Source organism: Sminthopsis crassicaudata, chromosome 6, assembly GCF_048593235.1.
Source record: "Sminthopsis crassicaudata isolate SCR6 chromosome 6, ASM4859323v1, whole genome shotgun sequence".
NCBI classification, from domain to species: Eukaryota; Metazoa; Chordata; class Mammalia; order Dasyuromorphia; family Dasyuridae; genus Sminthopsis; species Sminthopsis crassicaudata.
The window spans coordinates 239,175,287-239,193,633 of record NC_133622.1 but is presented as its reverse complement, the minus strand read 5'-3'; the positions used below and the strand labels follow the sequence as shown (position 1 = coordinate 239,193,633).

The following is an 18,347-nucleotide window of genomic DNA, read 5'->3' as shown; positions in this document are numbered from 1 at the left end:
CATGTGAACAGGAGGGTAGAATTAGGGGTGACTAATAGGATCTATGATGTTTTTGAACATGACAGCTATAAAATATTTAATAGTCAGTATGAAATGATGAAATTGAAAGCAATGTCCAAATGCTGAAAATTCTGGATGGAGAAAATCCAAAAAATACGTTTCTTTCCTTGTTAATTTTCCTTTCATTTATTTCCAGATAGGAATAAAACAAACAATCATTCATTTTTATCTTTATTTCTTTTCAATTTTTCCCTACTCAATTTTTGACACTCTTTCTGCAATGTCATCATTTAACTTAGTTATCAAAATTCCTATGTTTTTATCTATAATTTCATCTCTCTTTCAGGTCTATTTTCTAACAAATGTGTGTGCATTTGTGTATGTGTGTATATATATATGTTTATCTATCAATATGCATATATGTGTGTATATATACATATATGTGCATATATATGTATATATAGAGAGATATCTATTTGTCTATCTGTATTTCTATCTATTTAGTTTCTCTATCCCCTTGCTGAATTATTATGTGATTTCTCAGCAGGGGTTGGGAATTAGAGGAAACATTTCATATAAATTTCAGAATTTATATTTCTGGTATAAATAGTGCACATTTTTTCCAAGCTATAGTGAATGGAAAAATTAGCCTCCTATTGCTTGTTAATAATAATGTTTGTTAATTTTGAATATATTCTCTAAATACACTTGAATCTCAAAACTCGTTATCTACTCTATAAATTTTGAAGAAATTTTTAAGAAGGAAAGCACACTACAATTGGGGTTAAGTAATTTGCTTATGATCACACAGCTAGTGTTAAGTGTCTGAGGCCAGATTTAAAGGCAAGTCCTCCTCACTTCAGGCCTAGTGCTCTATCCACTGTGCTACCTAGCTACCCCAAGTCCATTTTCTTTTACTATGATCCTTTATTTAAAACTTTACCAAACTTTTACTATAATTCTTACTGCTCTAAAATATAATTTCTAACATTAGAAGAAATATCTTCATAGTCAAAAATATTCAGCCATTTATGCTGTTAAAATTAGTGTTGACGGGAAATAGAAGGTTAGATAGTCACTACCTTAAAAAAAATCATTTCCTACTATTATTATTCTTACTTTTCAAATGTGACATATGCAGTAATAGATTTAATACAATTATCATTTGATGGGGTCAAAGAAGAGATTCTGCACTTTGATTAACTCTACAATATAGTTTGAGCAGAGATAGGGGAAAATTCATTTTGAACAACAAAATTTCTGAATCAGAAAGCTGAGCTCCTGGTGTATTCACCTGAGACTTGATGAAAGAAGTCTTTGGTATTATCTGAAAGAGCCTCTGTACTAGAGTATCTGGAAAGCTAAAGTCAATCATCAAGTCCATTACCTGACATTCAATTTTTTACATTGTTTTATGCTGAAAAAATACCTTCTTCCACAGCCCTAGCTCCATAATGTTCTCTTAAATGAAGAAACTTTTTCAGCTAAAGTGTACTAATCATAATTCCCTGGAATATAACATTATTTTTTCTGATTTTATTCATACAACTTCCCCTACCTTTAATGTCCTTGATCCTCATGCTACATTTCCTTCAGGATTTGTTCCAGTTTGACCTTTAATAAGAATTTTCTCAGTAACTAGCCTTATTGACTGCACTTTATCTTAAAATCAGTTATACCAATTATCTATAAGAATCAATAGGCATTTAGTTTGTGGTCTCTGACATTTGCATTTGTGTATTGTGTGTGTGTGTGTGTGTGTGTGTGTGTGTCTTCCAATATGGACTATGAGATCTTGAATTGAGAGGCTAATACTTCTTAGCATCCTTGTGACTTACCACACAGCTCACAAAACAATAACTATCTCTTTAATACACAAAGATGATAGTGAAAAGGATAATATGAGAACAGTACCTACCTTCTTTGTCTGGCAGTTCCTTTCAAATCAAAGGATTTGCAGAAGTTTTCTAGTAGCAATCTTTGTTTTTAAATAGGAAGCATAAGAGGTTTTCTATATATAACTATAGTAATCAAAAAGTTAGAGAAGGTTAATTCCTAAATCCATAGATCAATGAATATTGAGCTTGTAAATGGTAGCAAAAATGACCATTAATAGAAAATATCTTATTCCCCAATATTTTATCAAAATCAGAATTAAGCTAGTAATGAATATTTAAATCATGTATGAAAATGGAAATTAAACCACATTTTGAACTGACTCTAGCAAAGCAATAAATGTCTCTTCATGGACAGCAAAACTCAGAGTGAAAGACATGTGTTCTTACTGTGCAAATCACCTGCTTCCACATGGATGCTGCCAGTTTTATTTGTATCTAAACAAAGTGTGAAAGAAATGCCAGAAACTAATGAATTGGCCTGGCTAGGGCCCAAATAAATAATAAGTGGAAATGATGCCTTTAGAGAATTGGATGTTCTTGAAATCAGAAGGGATGGTTACTAGCAGAGGTTTATTTTCCATTCATACTATTTGGAATTGACTAAAATCTCTTTTGATATTATTAATCAAGAAGTCTCCTAAGATGAAGCAATTGAGAAAAGTATAATCCAAAATATTATAAATATAATTGTCTTTCTTAGTAGTTGACCTATAGTGGGGTTGAATTTGAACTGCCCAATATAAGAACATTATAAACAGGTGCACCCCAATAGGATAAAAGGTAGGATAACAGAATTACTTCCACTTTTGTTTTAAAAGATTTATTACTGCCCTACCTTGCTTCAAGTCTGAGTTAAAACCCTACCTCTTACAGAAACATGTTCCAATATCCTTTTAATCTTAGTCTTTTTCTGCATTTTAATTTTCTCTAATTTTTTCTAATTAACATATTAATTAATAATATTAATATTCATATAAAATAACATATATACATATATATATATATATATATCAAATCATTTTAAAATAAAATATATATAAAATCATATAAAATATATTTATGGAGAGAGAGACATAAATATGAATATTTTTGTGTTTTCTTCTTTACATTACACAATCTTCTTTAATTAAGAAACTCTTATGTTTCTTTGTATTTTTAATGCTTAGCATAGCTTTGACACATTGAAGTCAGTTAGTCATAGAGGATATTTACATATAGAAATTGCTAAGGATGTGCTAAATAATTTATAAATCTTATGTGCTCTGACTAGTAACAACCTTGAAAAATAGGTTCTATTTTTCATTTCCATTTTGCAGATGAAGTACCTGAGTCAATAGTATACTTTCATCCATAATCATTCTCCATAGTTCTCTCTCTGGATGTGGATGACTGTTTTCGTCACAGGTCCATTGAGATTTCCTAGAATGAGATCATTATTAAATGAACCAAGTCTATCACAGCTGATTGTCACACAATCTTACTGTCTTTTATTCCTGGGTTTTGTTAATAACTTATAGAAATGCTAGTGATTTATGTGGGTTTATTTCATATCCTGGTGCTTTGCTAAAACTTTTAATCATTTCTAGTATTTTTTTTTGGATAATTGTCTAGGTTTCTCTAATGTAACATCCTATATTCACAAATATTAGTACAATTTCCCCCTTAGAATTTATAATCAGATACAAATGTCAACATGTTTGAATGATTTATCCTTAGAAAGACTTGGACAGCACTTCGAATAAATGCTTTCTGAAAGAATTGAGTAAATGTATATTGACTTCGTCTTGCTCAGGACAATTAAAGCATTGGTGACACAGCTTCAGAATGAAGAATTTCTTCTTTACTCAACTTGAATGCTTTAATGACTCTATTTAGTGATCTGAGCTTGCTGGAGTTCGGGTTCAGTCTGTGGCTGGAAGTAGGGTCATCTTGACCAACGCGTGACATGATATTTATTATTAAGGTGTTAATTCCTTTTTTCCTCAAGCGCATATGATAGACTTTTCTGTCTCCATAATTGGGTTGATGTATCCCACAGTTGGATAAAGAGTTATGAGCATGATCAGGATTCATTCTAAAGTTTAGGTGATGACTGGGATGAGCCATTGCTAGCTGTAGGAGACAATGATCTTGGAAAGTATATCCTATCAACTTGTCAAGATGCATCAAGCATTGATGATAATGAATGTAATGAGTCAAAACTGGAAGCATCATTGCATGCTGGCAAACATCAGAGCAGATACCAGTTTTCCAGAGTCCTTGACTACTCAGTTCCACAGTCACCTCTCTTCTCATTGTATTCTGCTGTTGAATTTTTTGAAGAGCTTCCTCTCTCTGTGCCAACTTTTGCTTGTCAGCTTGTTTGACTTTGGGGCTGTTTGCCAAGAGGTGGCGGAGCTTAACATAGCTTTTCCATAGCTTCTGATACTGAGGGTCTCCTGCATAACTCAACTGGGCAGGGCATATTCCAAAGTGGACAATAATTGGGAAAGTAATCACAACAGGGTTGAATTGTTCCTGATCCAGTTGATCAATGCGTACTGAGATAGGTTTCATGCCAGGATTGTTAACAATCATCCCTTTGCATTCCTCTGCATATTTCTGCCATTCAAGTTCTTCCCACTGAAGCATATTTGCAATCTCTTCTTCAGGCACTAAAGCTTTGTTACATCTCAACAAATAGAGTAGAATCTGGTACATTAATAGCACTTCCTTTCCTCCATCTGGTAGAAATCTTACAAAACGTGGCATGAAATGAAATCTTGGACAGCATGAACTATTATTTTCTTTTCTTTTTTATTATTATTAATCTTTTTAATTTTTTATTAATTTTTATAATTATAACATTTTATTTGACAGTACATATGCATAGGTAATTTTTTTTACAACATTATCCCATGTACTCCCTTCTGTTCCGAGTTTTTCCCCTCCTTCCCTCCACCCCCTCCCCTAGATGGCAGTTATTCCCATACATATCTTATAGTATATCCTATGTACAATATATATGTGCAGAACCGCATTTTGTTGTTGTTGTTGTTGCAAAGGAAGGATTGTATTCGCAAGGTAAAAATAATCTGTGAAGAGAAACAAAACAAAACAAAACAAAACAAAACAAAACAAAACAAAAAACAATGCTCTCAGTTTACACTCATTTCCCAGTGTTCCTTTTCTGGGTGTAGCTGATTCTGTCCATCATTGATCAATTGGAATTGGATTAGCTCTTCTCTATGTTGAAGATATTCACTTCCATCAGAATACATCCTCGTACAGTATCATTGTTGAAGTGTATAATGATCTCCTAGTTCTGCTTATTTCAATCAGCATCAGTTGATGTAAGTCTCTCCAAGCCTCTCTGTATTCCTCCTGTTGGTCATTTCTTACAGAACAATAATATTCCATAACATTCATATACTATAATTTACCCAACCATTCTCCAATTGATGGGCATCCATTCATTTTCCAGTTTCTAGCCACTATGAAAAGGGCTGCCACAAACATTTTGTTACATACAGGTCCCTTTTCTTTCTTTAGTATTTCCTTGGGATATAAGCCCAGGAGTAGCACTGCTGGGTCAAAGGTTATGCACATTTTGATAACTTTTTGGGCGTAATTCCAGATTGCTCTCCAATTCTTTCACAACTCCACCAACAATGCATCAGTTTCCCAGTTTTCCCACAGCCCCTCCAACATTCATCGTTATTAGTTCCTGTCATCTTAGCCAATCTGACAGGTGTGTAATGATATCTCAGAGTTGTCATAATTTGCATTTCTCTGATCAATAGTGATTTGGAACACTTTCAAATGAGTGGAAATAGTTTTAATTTCATCATCTGAAAATTGTCTGTTCATATCCTTTGACCATTTATCAATTGGAGAATGGCTTGATTTCTTATAAATTAAAGTCAATTCTCTGTATATTTTGGAGATGAGGCCTTTATCAGAACCTTTAATTGTAAAACTGTTTTCCCAACTTGTTACTTCCCTTCTCATCTTGTTTGCATTAGTTTTGTTTGTGCAGAAGCTTTTTAATTTGTTGTAATCAAAATTTTCTATTTTGTAATCAATAATGGTCTCTAGTTCTCCCTCGGACACAAACTCCTTCCTCCTCCACAAGTCTGAGAGGTAAACCATCCCATGTTCCTCCAATTTATTTATGATTTCATTCTTTATGCCTAAATCTTGGATCCATTTTGATCTTACCTTAGTATGTGATGTTAAATGTGGGTCCATGCCTAGTTTCTGCCATACTAATTTCCAGTTTTCCCAGCAGTTTTTGTCAAATAATGACTTCTTATCCCAAAATTTGGGATCTTTGGGTTTGTCAAAGATTAGATTGCTATTTTTATTCACTATCTTTTCCTGTGAACCTAACCTATGCCACTGACCAACTAGCCTATTTCTTAGCCAATACTAAATGGTTTTGGTAACTGTTGCTTTATAATACAGTTTTAGATCAGGTACAGCTAGACCACCTTCACTTAATTTTTTTTTCATTACTTCCCTTGAAATTCTCAACCTTTTGTTGTTCCATATGAATTCTGTTGTTATTTTTTCTTGGTCATTAAAATAGTTTCTTGGGAGTCTGATTGGTATAGCACTAAATAAATAGATTAGTTTAGGGAGTATTGTCATCTTTATTATATTCGCTCGGCCTATCCAAAAACACTGAATGTCTTTCCAATTATTTAAATCTGACTTTATTTTTGTGGCAAGTGTTTTGTAATTTTGCTCATATAATTCCTGACTCTCCTTTGGTAGATATATTCCCAAATATTTTATACTATCGACCGTTATTTTGAATGCAATTTCTATTTGTATCTCTTGCTGTTGGATTGTGTTGGTAATGTATAAAAATGCTGAGGATTTATGTGGATTTATTTTTTATCCTGCAACTTTGGTAAAATTCTGAATTATTTCTAATAGCTTTTTAGCAGAGTCTTTGGTGTTCTCTAAGTATACCATCATGTCATCATGAACTATTATTTTCAAATGAAGGGCCCGTAAGATTCCAATAATAGAGCTCCAAAATGTCTCTGAACAGGTACAAGGAAAAGAGCTCAAGGCCTTTCACACAAAAATTCTCAGGCATCATCTCTTCAGTGAAATGAATGGTGTAGTCTATGTTAAATCTAATTACTTTACACAGGGGAATATTGGTCAAAGGAGCATGTGCAAACAGAAAATCCTTCAAATATATATTCATGATCATCATATTCTATAACAGTTGGTTTATCAGTTAAAAAATTTGTAGTAGGTGAAACTGCAATTCGATAGTGGTATAGTCTGCCAGCCTTGTTGGTCATAAGACGACAGGGTTTGATGGGCTCTTCACCAGGGTAGATGCTGTGCTGCATTCCTGTGAGACTTGCTTTAGCACTGCATTTGCAAAGAGGGCCATCATTCATCTGTCCTGGGTCATTATACCAGAGTTCTTCAGGAAGTCGATCAGGGTGGGCTTTTTTGCGTTTGATTTCAGCAATTATGTAAAAAACATCAGAGTCTGAACTGCTGGAGCAGCTGCTATCATCATCAGAATCACAGTCAGATTCAGTGGAGCTGTCTAAATCCTTATCTAGTTTGGTCTTGGGTGACTCCCATGGGGGCCTCACAGCTTTTGCTTTTGCTTGCCTTTTCCCTAATTCTTCTTCAAACTTTTCATATAAATCTTGAAGCCTACTAGTCCCAACAACTGTAGAATCTCCCACTTGATCCATGGGATCATTAGAATAGTAGCTTTCTGAATTAGTACAAGGAATCCAGACTGGTTTAAGCAGATCCTCTTCTTCTTCTTCATTTTTATCAGGAATGATATCCTCTGGCTCTTTGTCCTTGATTGAGGTATAGCTCTTTTCTTTGCCAGAATTCTGGTTGTCAAGCCATCAATCTCTGTCATCTTCCCATCGAGTTCTCTTCTTCTCTCTACTTGGTGATCAGCTGCTAATTCGCTTGTACTCTTTTTTGTAGGATCTGTCTGGAGATGGGGATCTTCTGCTTTCCCCATGCCTGTGCCTGTCCCTGTCGCTGTCCCGTTCTCATTCTCTGCTATGCTCATAACTCTGGTGACGATGGTGGAGTCCTTCCTCTATCATAATCTGATCTATGGTGGCTACTTTCTTGTCTCCTCCTATCTGGACTTCGGGTTCTGTCTCGCTGATCTCCATGACTATCTGACCGATGTCCATCTCCATGTCCATGACTATGTTTTTGATGCCGATGGTCATCATAATGCTTACTCCTTTCTGGTTCCTTCTTTCACTCGAAGGCTTTTCTACCTGATACTGAGCTGGGTGCCTAAAATGGCTACTGCTGTTATTGTTACTGCTGGTCTGAAAAGAACTAGAGTTATTCTGGTAACTACTAAAATTAGGAGGTGGGAAAGACTGCTATGAATAGGTTTTGGAATAAACTGATGGATAATTAACTTGTGGTGGTATGACTGGGGGTGGTGGTGGCAGGGAAGGAGGTGGCATCATATAGGGAAAAATAGTTTGTGTAGCAGCTGTTCCAGGTACTGAAGTGTTAGTAGGAGTAGGGACAGGAGGAGGAATAGGAGGAAAACAAGGTGGTACTGGAAAAGTTGGCCTCACTTGATGGTTGGGGAGAGGGGACCTGAGGGGACACTGGGTAACAGGAGTCTGTGCTGTTGGAGGCACAGGTGGGGGGTAGGGCACAAAATCGGGCCTGGGTGGCAAGTAGCTTGTACTTGGAGGACTTGTGAAAGTGGTTGGGGGGACAACTGGTTGTTCATACTGGTACTGCCCAGTAGACTGCTGAGGATGAAGCTATCTCAAATTCTGAGGCCAGAAGGTTTGAGTTGAAGCTCTTCCACCAGATCCTCCTCGTCCACCGTAATTCCCTTGTCCAGAGCTTTAACTTGCTGCAAGGCTCTGAGAAAATTACTTCAGCTTCCTGTGCTCTAGTCTTCCTCCTGCAAGAAGCTCCCAGGGTAACTGGGTGGCGTAACACGAAGCGGGGGCCCTGCAAAGGCTAGTAGCCGCTACTGCAGCCGCCACCAGAGGGTAAAATAGGGAGGAGCACAATCTTCTTTAATTAAGAAACTATTTTATCTTTCTTTGTATCTTTAATTCTTGGCATATCTTTGACACATTGAAGTCAGTTAGTCATGGAGGATATTTAAATATAGAAATTGCTAAGGATGTGCTAAGTAATTTATAAATCTTATGTCCTCTGATTATTATAACAACCTTGGAAAATAGGTTCTATTTTTTATTTCCATTTTGCAGATGAGGAAACTGAGGCAATAGTATACTTTCACCCATAATCATTCTCCATAGTTCTCTCTCTGGATGAGGATGACTGTTTTTGTCACAGGTACATTGGGATTTCCTAGAATGAGATCATTATTAAATGAACCAAATCTATCACAGCTGATTGTCACACAATCTTACTGTCTTTTATTCCTGGGTTTTGTTAGTAACTTATAGAAATGCTAGTGATTTATGTGGGTTTATTTCATATCCTCGTGCTTTGCTAAAACTTTTAATCATTTCTAGTATTTTTTTTGGATAATTCTCTAAGTTTCTCTAATATAACATCCTATATTCACAAATATTAACACCATTTTCCCCTAAGAATTTATAATCAGATACAAATGTCAATATGGTTGAATGATTTATCCTTAGAAAGACTTGGCCAGCACTTCAAATAAATGCTTTCTGAAAGAACTTAGTAAATGTGTATTGACTTCATCTTGCTCAGGACAATTAAAACATTGGTGACACTTAGCTTCAGAATGAAGAATTTCTTCTTTACTCGACCTCCTGCTTGAATGACTCTATTTAGTGATCTGAGCTTAGCCAAGCCTAAGTCAAGAATCTCTGCTCTATAGATTCTTCTTCTATGACCATTCAACACTAGATGTCCTGAACTTGTAATATCATCACCACTGCTAACTATGTTTTCTTTGTTAAATGATATAGGTAGTTCATTTCCTAGACACTTAAGGCTCTTGATGACACCAGCAACCAGCTACTGCTGTGGTTAGGAAAGAAGAAATGAAGGAAGAGAAAAAAGAGCAGGTTTTATTCTGTATTAGACAGTATCAGTGGTTGTTTTTGTTTTCCTTTAGAGATAAATGACATGCTTTCTTAATACTGCTTTTAGATTGTACTATCTCATTCTATTGTTGAGAAGAACTAAATCATTTAAAGTTCATCATTATGCAAAATTGCTTTTCCTGTGTATAATGTTCTTTTGATTCTCCTCACTTCATTTGGGATCAGTTCATATAAATTTTTCCAGGTTTTTCTCCCTTTAAATAATCCTGCATGCTGTTTCTTACAGCACAATAATGTTTCATCACAATCATTTACCCCGATTTGGTCAGTCATTGAGTGGATACTCAATGTCCAGTTCTTAGCCACCAAAAAAAAAAAAGTGCTTTAAATATTTTTCACTTTAAAAATCTCTTGGATAAAGACCTAGAAGTAGTGTGAATGAATTAAAGAATGTGCATAATATTATAGCCCTTTTCTTGCACAGCTCCAAATTGATTTGTACACTATCCCAGAAGTGCATCTATATATGAGTTCACTATGCCACCAAAAGCGCATCAGTATCCCAGTTTTTCCAGATTCCTATTTTTTTTATCATTTTACTTTTCTGTCATTATGAACCAACTTGATACATATACGTTTGTACTTCAAATTTGTTTGAATTTGCATTTCTTTAATCAATAATAATTTGGAGAATTTTTATAGGCCTAGAAATAGTCTGAAAATTACCTATTCTGTTTAACATGTATGAGACTGACTGCAATCTAGGGGAGGGGTTGGAGGGAGGGAAGGGAAAAGTTGGAACAGAAGTGAGTGCAAGGGACAATGTTGTAAAAATTACCCATGCATATGTTCTGTCAACAAAAAGTCCTAATTTTAAAAAAAAGAAAAAAGATATTTAACTGTATACTTTAATACACAATAAATACATCTAAAAAAATAGAAAATATAAACCTGACTAACAACACATAAAAAATTGCCTGTTCATGTGCTATAACCATTGATCAACTATGAAATGACTAGCATTTTTATTAACTTAACTCAATATTCAATATCTCTGTGAAATGAGGTATTTATCAGATATTTAATGCAATTTTCTGCTTTCTTTTTAATTTTGATTTCATTGGTTTTGTTCATGTATACCTATATCTATATTGTATCTATATCTATTTATATAAAGAGATAGAATAATAGAAATATATGCAAAATGACTCATTTTCACTTTGAAAAATTCAGTATATCCTATTTGGTCCTACATATGTATCGCCTATATAGATCACTTCAATAAATTATGCTTTTTTAATTTGCTTACAGTATCACATATTTTATGCAAACTATATAAACTATATAATCATTTGGACTTAATCCTAGTATATGATGTAATATGCTGATGTATAACTAGTTTCTCCTATACTATTTTTCAGTTTTCTTAGCAGTTCTTTGTTGAACAGTGAGTTTTTGTTCTAATAGCTTACATATTTGTTTATCATATCAAGGATAATTTATTATAATATAATGTGTAGCAAAAGTACTCCATTGATAAAACCCCTTAAGAGGGAGGGAGGGGAAAATTTGGAAAAATGAATATAAGGGACAATGTTATAAAAAAAATTACTCATGCATATGTACTGTCAAAAAAACATTTTTATAATTATAAAATTAATTAAAAAAGAAAGATAAAACCCCCTATTTCTTAGCTAACATAAGATTATTTTGATAATTACTATTTTAATAACAATATATTTCTCATTAAAGAAGTATTCTATTTGGGCACAATTTCCACAATAAAATAAAAATATGTGAATTTAAATAGTATATGAATGGACAAAAAAAAGTTCAACCAAACTAAACAGATATCTATCAATTAAGAAGTATATATTAAACATGTTTAAGTGCTACAATGTAATGACTGTGTTAGTACTCTGGATATCTTAGAATCAGCCAGAGTCAGGATAAGCAAAAGTCTTTATTCTTCGTCTTTTGGGGTCCCTGTCAGGCGAATAGAAATAGGAATCTCCATACCTCCTTTCTTTCTCTCCACCACCAAAGAATGATCCCGCTTGTCCTCCACCCTCTGATTTCTCTCACACTTCTTTGTCTATACCCACAGATCCTGCCAGCACAAAATAGTTGGTCAGGGTCATTCTCCAAGCATATATTAATAGAGTATTGTCCAATTGGTAATTAACTTTAAGTCCTTGGTTATCTAAGTGCATCTGCTCAGTTCCAGTACTTTACATCTCCCACTTTTGTTTATTTTAGAACACAGGTGGTCACACCATCCCTGACATCTAAGGAAGGGAGATGAAAAGCACCAGAGAGAAGTGGGGATTGCTAGTGGGTTTCTGGGCTGAAGGGTCTTATTAGAAACAGGTATGTACAAACCTATCAGCATGGTAGGAATTACACAAGCACATTGCAATAATGCACAGGCTATAGTGATGACTCTCCTCATAGTCAGTGCAGGCTCAATGTGGTGTAACAAATATTTATTGTACATGCAAATGCATGATATAACAAACAATATAAATCAACGTGGTATTGTAAGTGACAATTTTCCTTGATCATTTCTTGAAAGATATTTTTCAGACTCTTTTTGGATTCTGAGTGCAGGTAGATTATTTATTATTTATTTTTAAATGATCTCTCCTAGATCTGCTTTCCAAATCAGTTGTTTTTCCAATAAGATGTTTCATCTTTTTTTCTTTCTATTTTTTAATTTTTAAAAATTTTGCTTTTTTATATTTTGATTCTCCACAAAACCATTAGCTTCCATTTGCTCAATTATAATTTTAAGGAATATTTTTTTTCTCAGTGAGTTTTATACTTTTTTCTCAATTGACTAATTTTGCTTTTTAAGTCATTGTTCTCTTCATTAGCTTTTTGCATCACTCTCAATTCTTTTCTTATATTTTCCTCTATCAGTCTTACTCAATTTTCTAAATTCCTTTTGAACTCTTCCATGACCTGAGCTCAATTCTTATTTTTCTTGGAGGCTATGGATGTAGGAAATTTGATTTTATTATCATCTTGAGTGTGTGTTTTGATCTTACTTGTCAGCATAACTTTCAGTGTTCTGAAACTTTTTTTCTGTTCTCTGCTTATTTTCTTAGCCTATTACTTGTCTTTTAACTTTTTTTTTTTTTTTTTGGTTAAAGTAGGACTCTTTTTCTAGGGTGTAGCATGCACTGTCCCAAGGTTCTGGGACAGTTTGTAGCTGTTTTCAGAAATCCTTCTAGAAACCTGACCATAAGCTCTCTTTTTTTTTTCCCTTGGAGCTGTTAGTACTGTCCCTGTCTCATTGTAGCTATAAGATCTATGTGGTAAAACAACAGATTCCTGGTTGGCTAATGTAGGGGTTTGGGGCTATGCTGGCGTAGCCTGTACCAATATTGCATGCTAGACTCCCACCCTAGTATCATAGACCTTTTCTTCTGAATTATTAATGCTTTCAGTTGGAAAATGGTCTGCTCCATTTTTTGAGGGTTCTGATACTTTAAAATTTGTTTAAAGTCATTATGTAAAGGAATTTAGAGCAGTTTTAGGGAGAAGTTGGTTGAGTTCTTTACCATATTGGCTCTGTCTCATTCATATGAAATATTAAAACATATGTCCAAAGACTTGAATCCAAGATGCAAGTTGCAGTATGAAAATAAGAGGAAAATCCTTTATCCTATGAAAGTAATACAAAATGCAAAAGCTCCATATATTTTTGACACTGAAAAGAAATTAATCACCTCTATTCATTCAACTGTTTTTGAATGTGTGTTTCTCAGATCCTTCTGCTCATCTCATAATTGTTATTTTGACATTCATAGTGTAGTGTGCTTTCTAGACCCCTCCAAATTGGGGTGCCAAATATACTATGCTTTCTAGAACCTCATATTAGGTGCCAAAATATAGTGTGTTTTCTAGAACCCCCATGCTGGATTGCATTTTATACCAAACATCCATAGTTTAATCTAGAATAAGTCAGAACATATTTCACCAGGTTCATTTTTTCAGACAAGGACTTTTACCTTGTTCTCAGAATCTTAAATGCTCTGAAATTTACAGATCACTCTAATATAAAGGAGAGATGTGTATAATGTTTTAATTTAGAAAAAAATGAATAAGTGAAATTTGTCAGAGAAGAAATGCAAAAAAGCAGGTAAATGAAGAACACTGCAATGCATTCACTGACATGCTTTTTCATCTTCATCAACAAACCAGAGAACAAGGCTTATTCTTAGCATCTGAAATGTTTAATCTGGAGTAGAATCTTTCTTGTGGTCTCCCACAAGAGAATATTTCTCTCATGTATTTAATAAGTAGTTATTGTATTAAGCATAGATTTTTTCCCCATTTTTATTTCCTCATTCAGAAATTAACCAGTGAGGGAAATCTCTCTTTGAAAATTCCTTAGGCCAATATATAATCAGACAATAAAACAAATTGTAATTTAGGATAATGGGTGAATTTCTGCTCCTTCTCTTTTCTCAGACAGGTCAGGGAAAAATGTTGACCAACTAGAATCAAGAGAGGTAATATGAAAACTGATATCACTTTGACAAAGATTTGAGTGACCTAAGTCATGTACCCCCAAATTGCCTGTCTCTCATTGTGTTAACCAATCCAAATTTATTGTCATCCCTCAAGAACACCTCTTCCAAAAACATACAAACTGCTACCCCATCAATATCATGGGTCTCTGGTCTAGGAGAGATGTACAAATTGCTATACTTTTATTAATAAAGTGACAATATTATTAATAATATTATTAAATTGCCCAGAAACCATGATTCTTAAACATTTTAATCATCCTTTCTATGATTAAAATGATCACATTGAAGAAAATTTTATGTTTAATGTTTTGAAGTCATGATTAATAACATCCACACTTTCTATACAATTATTTACAACTAAAACAAAAAATATTTCTAAATATCTTTGTACACATATGCATTTGGACAAATGTACATGTCAGTGTATATATATATATATATATATATATATGTATATTCATACATATTCACATAATATGAATAAGCATATACACAAACTATTAATAATTATGAATTTATCACATAAATTTGGGAGGAAGGGGATTGAACATGTTTCAACTTTAGAAGATGCTACTTCTACCAATATTTAAAAGAAACTTGATGAACGAAAAACAAAGGGAAGGAAGTAGTACATTTCAGCAAAAAAGGGGATATGACCACTGTTTTCAGAAATTTTTGTATTTTTATAGTGTACATTACCATTTTCCTATATAACATCAACATGATGTTATATTGGAGTGTTGTGTGATCTCCATTCTCCTCCCTGATGATCAATAGTCACTTCTCAGTATCTTATTTTCTAGCATAATGTCTTCCAAATCCAACATTCACACCTACTAGCTATGTATTAGAAATATCTGAAAAGACCCAATAAATACCAAATATTTAGGAATAGTCAATTAATAACAATACTGCATTTTTGCCTATTTTAAGAAGATAAAATTTGTGCTTACGTGATAATTGTGAATCCATCCTACACAGTGATGAAGAAGAGGATTTGGGGAACTATTTTTTTTAATTTTTCATTCTTGATTTACTTTAACTTGGATTCACAACAGTGTGTCACATATAACATAACTAAATATATACATACCAGATAAGTATAACAGCTCCTTAATGTATTATTATTTTTTTTAAGGAATGGAAACATCAATTGTGCAGAATAATTGTGTCAGATGTTATTCTCATTGTCTAGCAATTTTTTGCTATACTTGCTGCTTTTCTTGACAATAGTAGTGGTAATGATGTTAATAATAATAATAATTTAATGAGAAAACCGTTTTGTGTCCAATAACTTCTTGAATGTTTCCTTTACTTCATTATTCCTCAGACTGTATATCAAAGGATTCAGCATGGGGATGACCACTGTATAGAAAACAGAGCCCAGTTTATTGGTGAACCAAGTGCTTTTGGCATGGGGAATACAGTAGAGAAAAAGGACTGTTCCATAGAACATTCCAACAGCCATCAGGTGAGAGGCACAAGTGGAGAAAGCCTTACACTTCGCCCTAATTGAATGCATCTTCATGACAGTTACAAAAATAAAAATATATGAAGAGATTATGACCATGAGTGTGCTAAACATATTAAAATTTGCCACTATAAAAAGTATTAGCTCACTAAAGTGCTTATCAGAGCAAGAGGAAGAGAGTATGCCAGAATAGTCACAAATAAAATTATTAATGATGTTAGTGCCAAAAAAAGATAATACAAGGAGAGAATAGGTGAAGAGCAGAGAGAAGAGTGTGCCCCAGGAGTATGCTGCAGCCATCAGCAGGGTACAACGTTTCTGGGACATGATGACCATGTATAAAAGGGGATTACAAATGGCCACAAAACGATCATATGCCATCACTGCCAACATGAAGGTGTCAGTCAAAGCACAGTTAGCAGCAAAGAAGAATTGTGTGATGCAAGCAGAAAAAGATATTGCCCTATCTTCTGCAACTAAGTTTTCCAGCAGTTTTGGTGTAACAATTGTGGAGTAACAGAAATCCACAAAGGACAGGTGTTTAAGGAAAAAATACATTGGGGTATGTAACTTGGGATTGACAGCAATGATTGCTATCATTCCAAGATTTCCCATTACAGTGATCACATAGATAACTAAGAAAATCAGAAAGAGAAGAATCTGAAATTCGGGGTAGTCAGAGAATCCCAAGAGAACAAATATGACTGGAGCGGCACTTTGGTTTCTGTCAGTGATCATCATGGCTAAAGTTGAATGCAATTTGAAAGGTAATTCTGAAAAACAGAATAGTACAATGAGCAGGAAATGAGCAATATGTAGGTCTAAATAAATGATGACAATTAAAGAATATTTAAAGGAACTAAATAATTCTTCCATAAAATATTCCTAGTAGATAAAAGGTAAGCCTTGAAGATAGAAAATCCTAGTTCCTTACTTTATTTCTGACATACAGTAAGCTGTGACCCTGGAACAATCACTTAACCTCTAAGTAGTTCAGACAATTCCCTAATACCCCAGAATACAGGTTAGATACCAACTCATTTTGGAAGAGTTAATTGAAAACTGTTTATACCAAAGAAGTTAGAGGTATAGACAAAAGTAATAATAAATAATAATAATTCACTTGTGAAATTTGTATTTATTGAAAACTCAAATCAATTCAGGTTTTGTGAGAAATTTATAAATGTGGGAAATTGGAATATGTTGTACTCTTAATTTAGAGGAGAGGAAAAGAGAGAAGTACATAATTGCATTATGAAAGGGAAATGGTATTATGGGTGACAGGATCTATCATGGTTTTAAGTTGAAAGCCATACAACAGGAAGGATAGAAGCAATGTCCAAATTTTGAAAATTTTGAATGACAAAAATCCATTCTTTATTTCTTCGTTTTTTTCTAGTATCTATTTCCACACAGGAATAAAACAAAAAAAAATTTACATTCTAATCTTTATTTAATTTTTTTTCTATTCAGTTCTAGACATTCTACCTACAATTTTCTGTTCAACTCTAGTTTATTTAATTTAGTTTTCTAAAATCCAAAAGATCTGATCTAAATTTTGTTTTCTCTTCCTACACTATTTTTTAAAAATATTTTTGTTTTGTTTTATTTGTCTTCTCTCTATTCAGTTTTTTTTTTTTTTGATATTTCATCATAAGGTTGGACCCATAGGAAACACTTCATATAAACTTTGGAATTTGTTTAGATAACTTTCATAAATCTATATCATCATAAGCTATGTAGAATGGAAAAATAGTCTTCTATTAAAATGTTTTTTTATTTTGGATATATTCAAATAATTTCTAATATATTTCCAAATGTACATAAGACTAATTAATCATCCACTATATAAAGACAAATATTTGAGGAAATTTTAAAAGATAGTTAGGAAATCACACTCCAGAAATAAAGTCCATTTTTCTTCAATGTTATCTTTATTTCAATCTTTCCAAAACCTTAATTGTCTTTTTATTACTCAAAAATGTTTGATTTCTAAGATAAATTTTATATTCAAAAACTTTCCCCCATTTACACTGTTGGATAATGTCAATGTCCAGAAAAATAAACGAGATGGTTACTACTTTGAAGAAACCTATTTTCTACTAGGTTTGTTATTGATCTTCAAGTCTGACAACTGTAGATCTGACACAAATAATATAACTATAGGAAAAAATAAGAGACACTTTTCCCTGACTGCAGGAAAATTTGAACAAATATGAAAAAACAAAAGTTGATGTCACCATGAGAAGATTCTGAGTCAGAAACCTGAGTTCCTGATGCCTTCATCTGAGACTTGATGGAAGAAAAGTATTGGTATCATGTGGTCCACTTTCTACCAGAGTATATAGATAGCTAGCAACAACCAATTCCCATTTCCTGGCATTCAAGTCTTGTTTAAAAGTAAATAAAATCTTCATCT

The 18,347-nt window shown here is 33.5% G+C and overlaps 1 protein-coding gene and 1 pseudogene across 1 annotated transcript; both read right to left on the bottom strand.

Annotated features, from left to right (window-relative positions):
• Positions 1-3,695: 3,695 nt before the first annotated feature.
• On the bottom strand, positions 3,696-12,057 carry LOC141547426 (ribonuclease 3-like; annotated as a pseudogene).
• A 3,664-nt stretch (positions 12,058-15,721) lies between these two features.
• LOC141546712 (olfactory receptor 5D18-like) lies at positions 15,722-16,669 on the bottom strand. Its single transcript, XM_074274669.1, has one exon. It carries the CDS (start codon positions 16,667-16,669, stop codon positions 15,722-15,724), a length of 948 nt encoding a protein of 315 aa, XP_074130770.1.
• Positions 16,670-18,347: the final 1,678 nt, after the last annotated feature.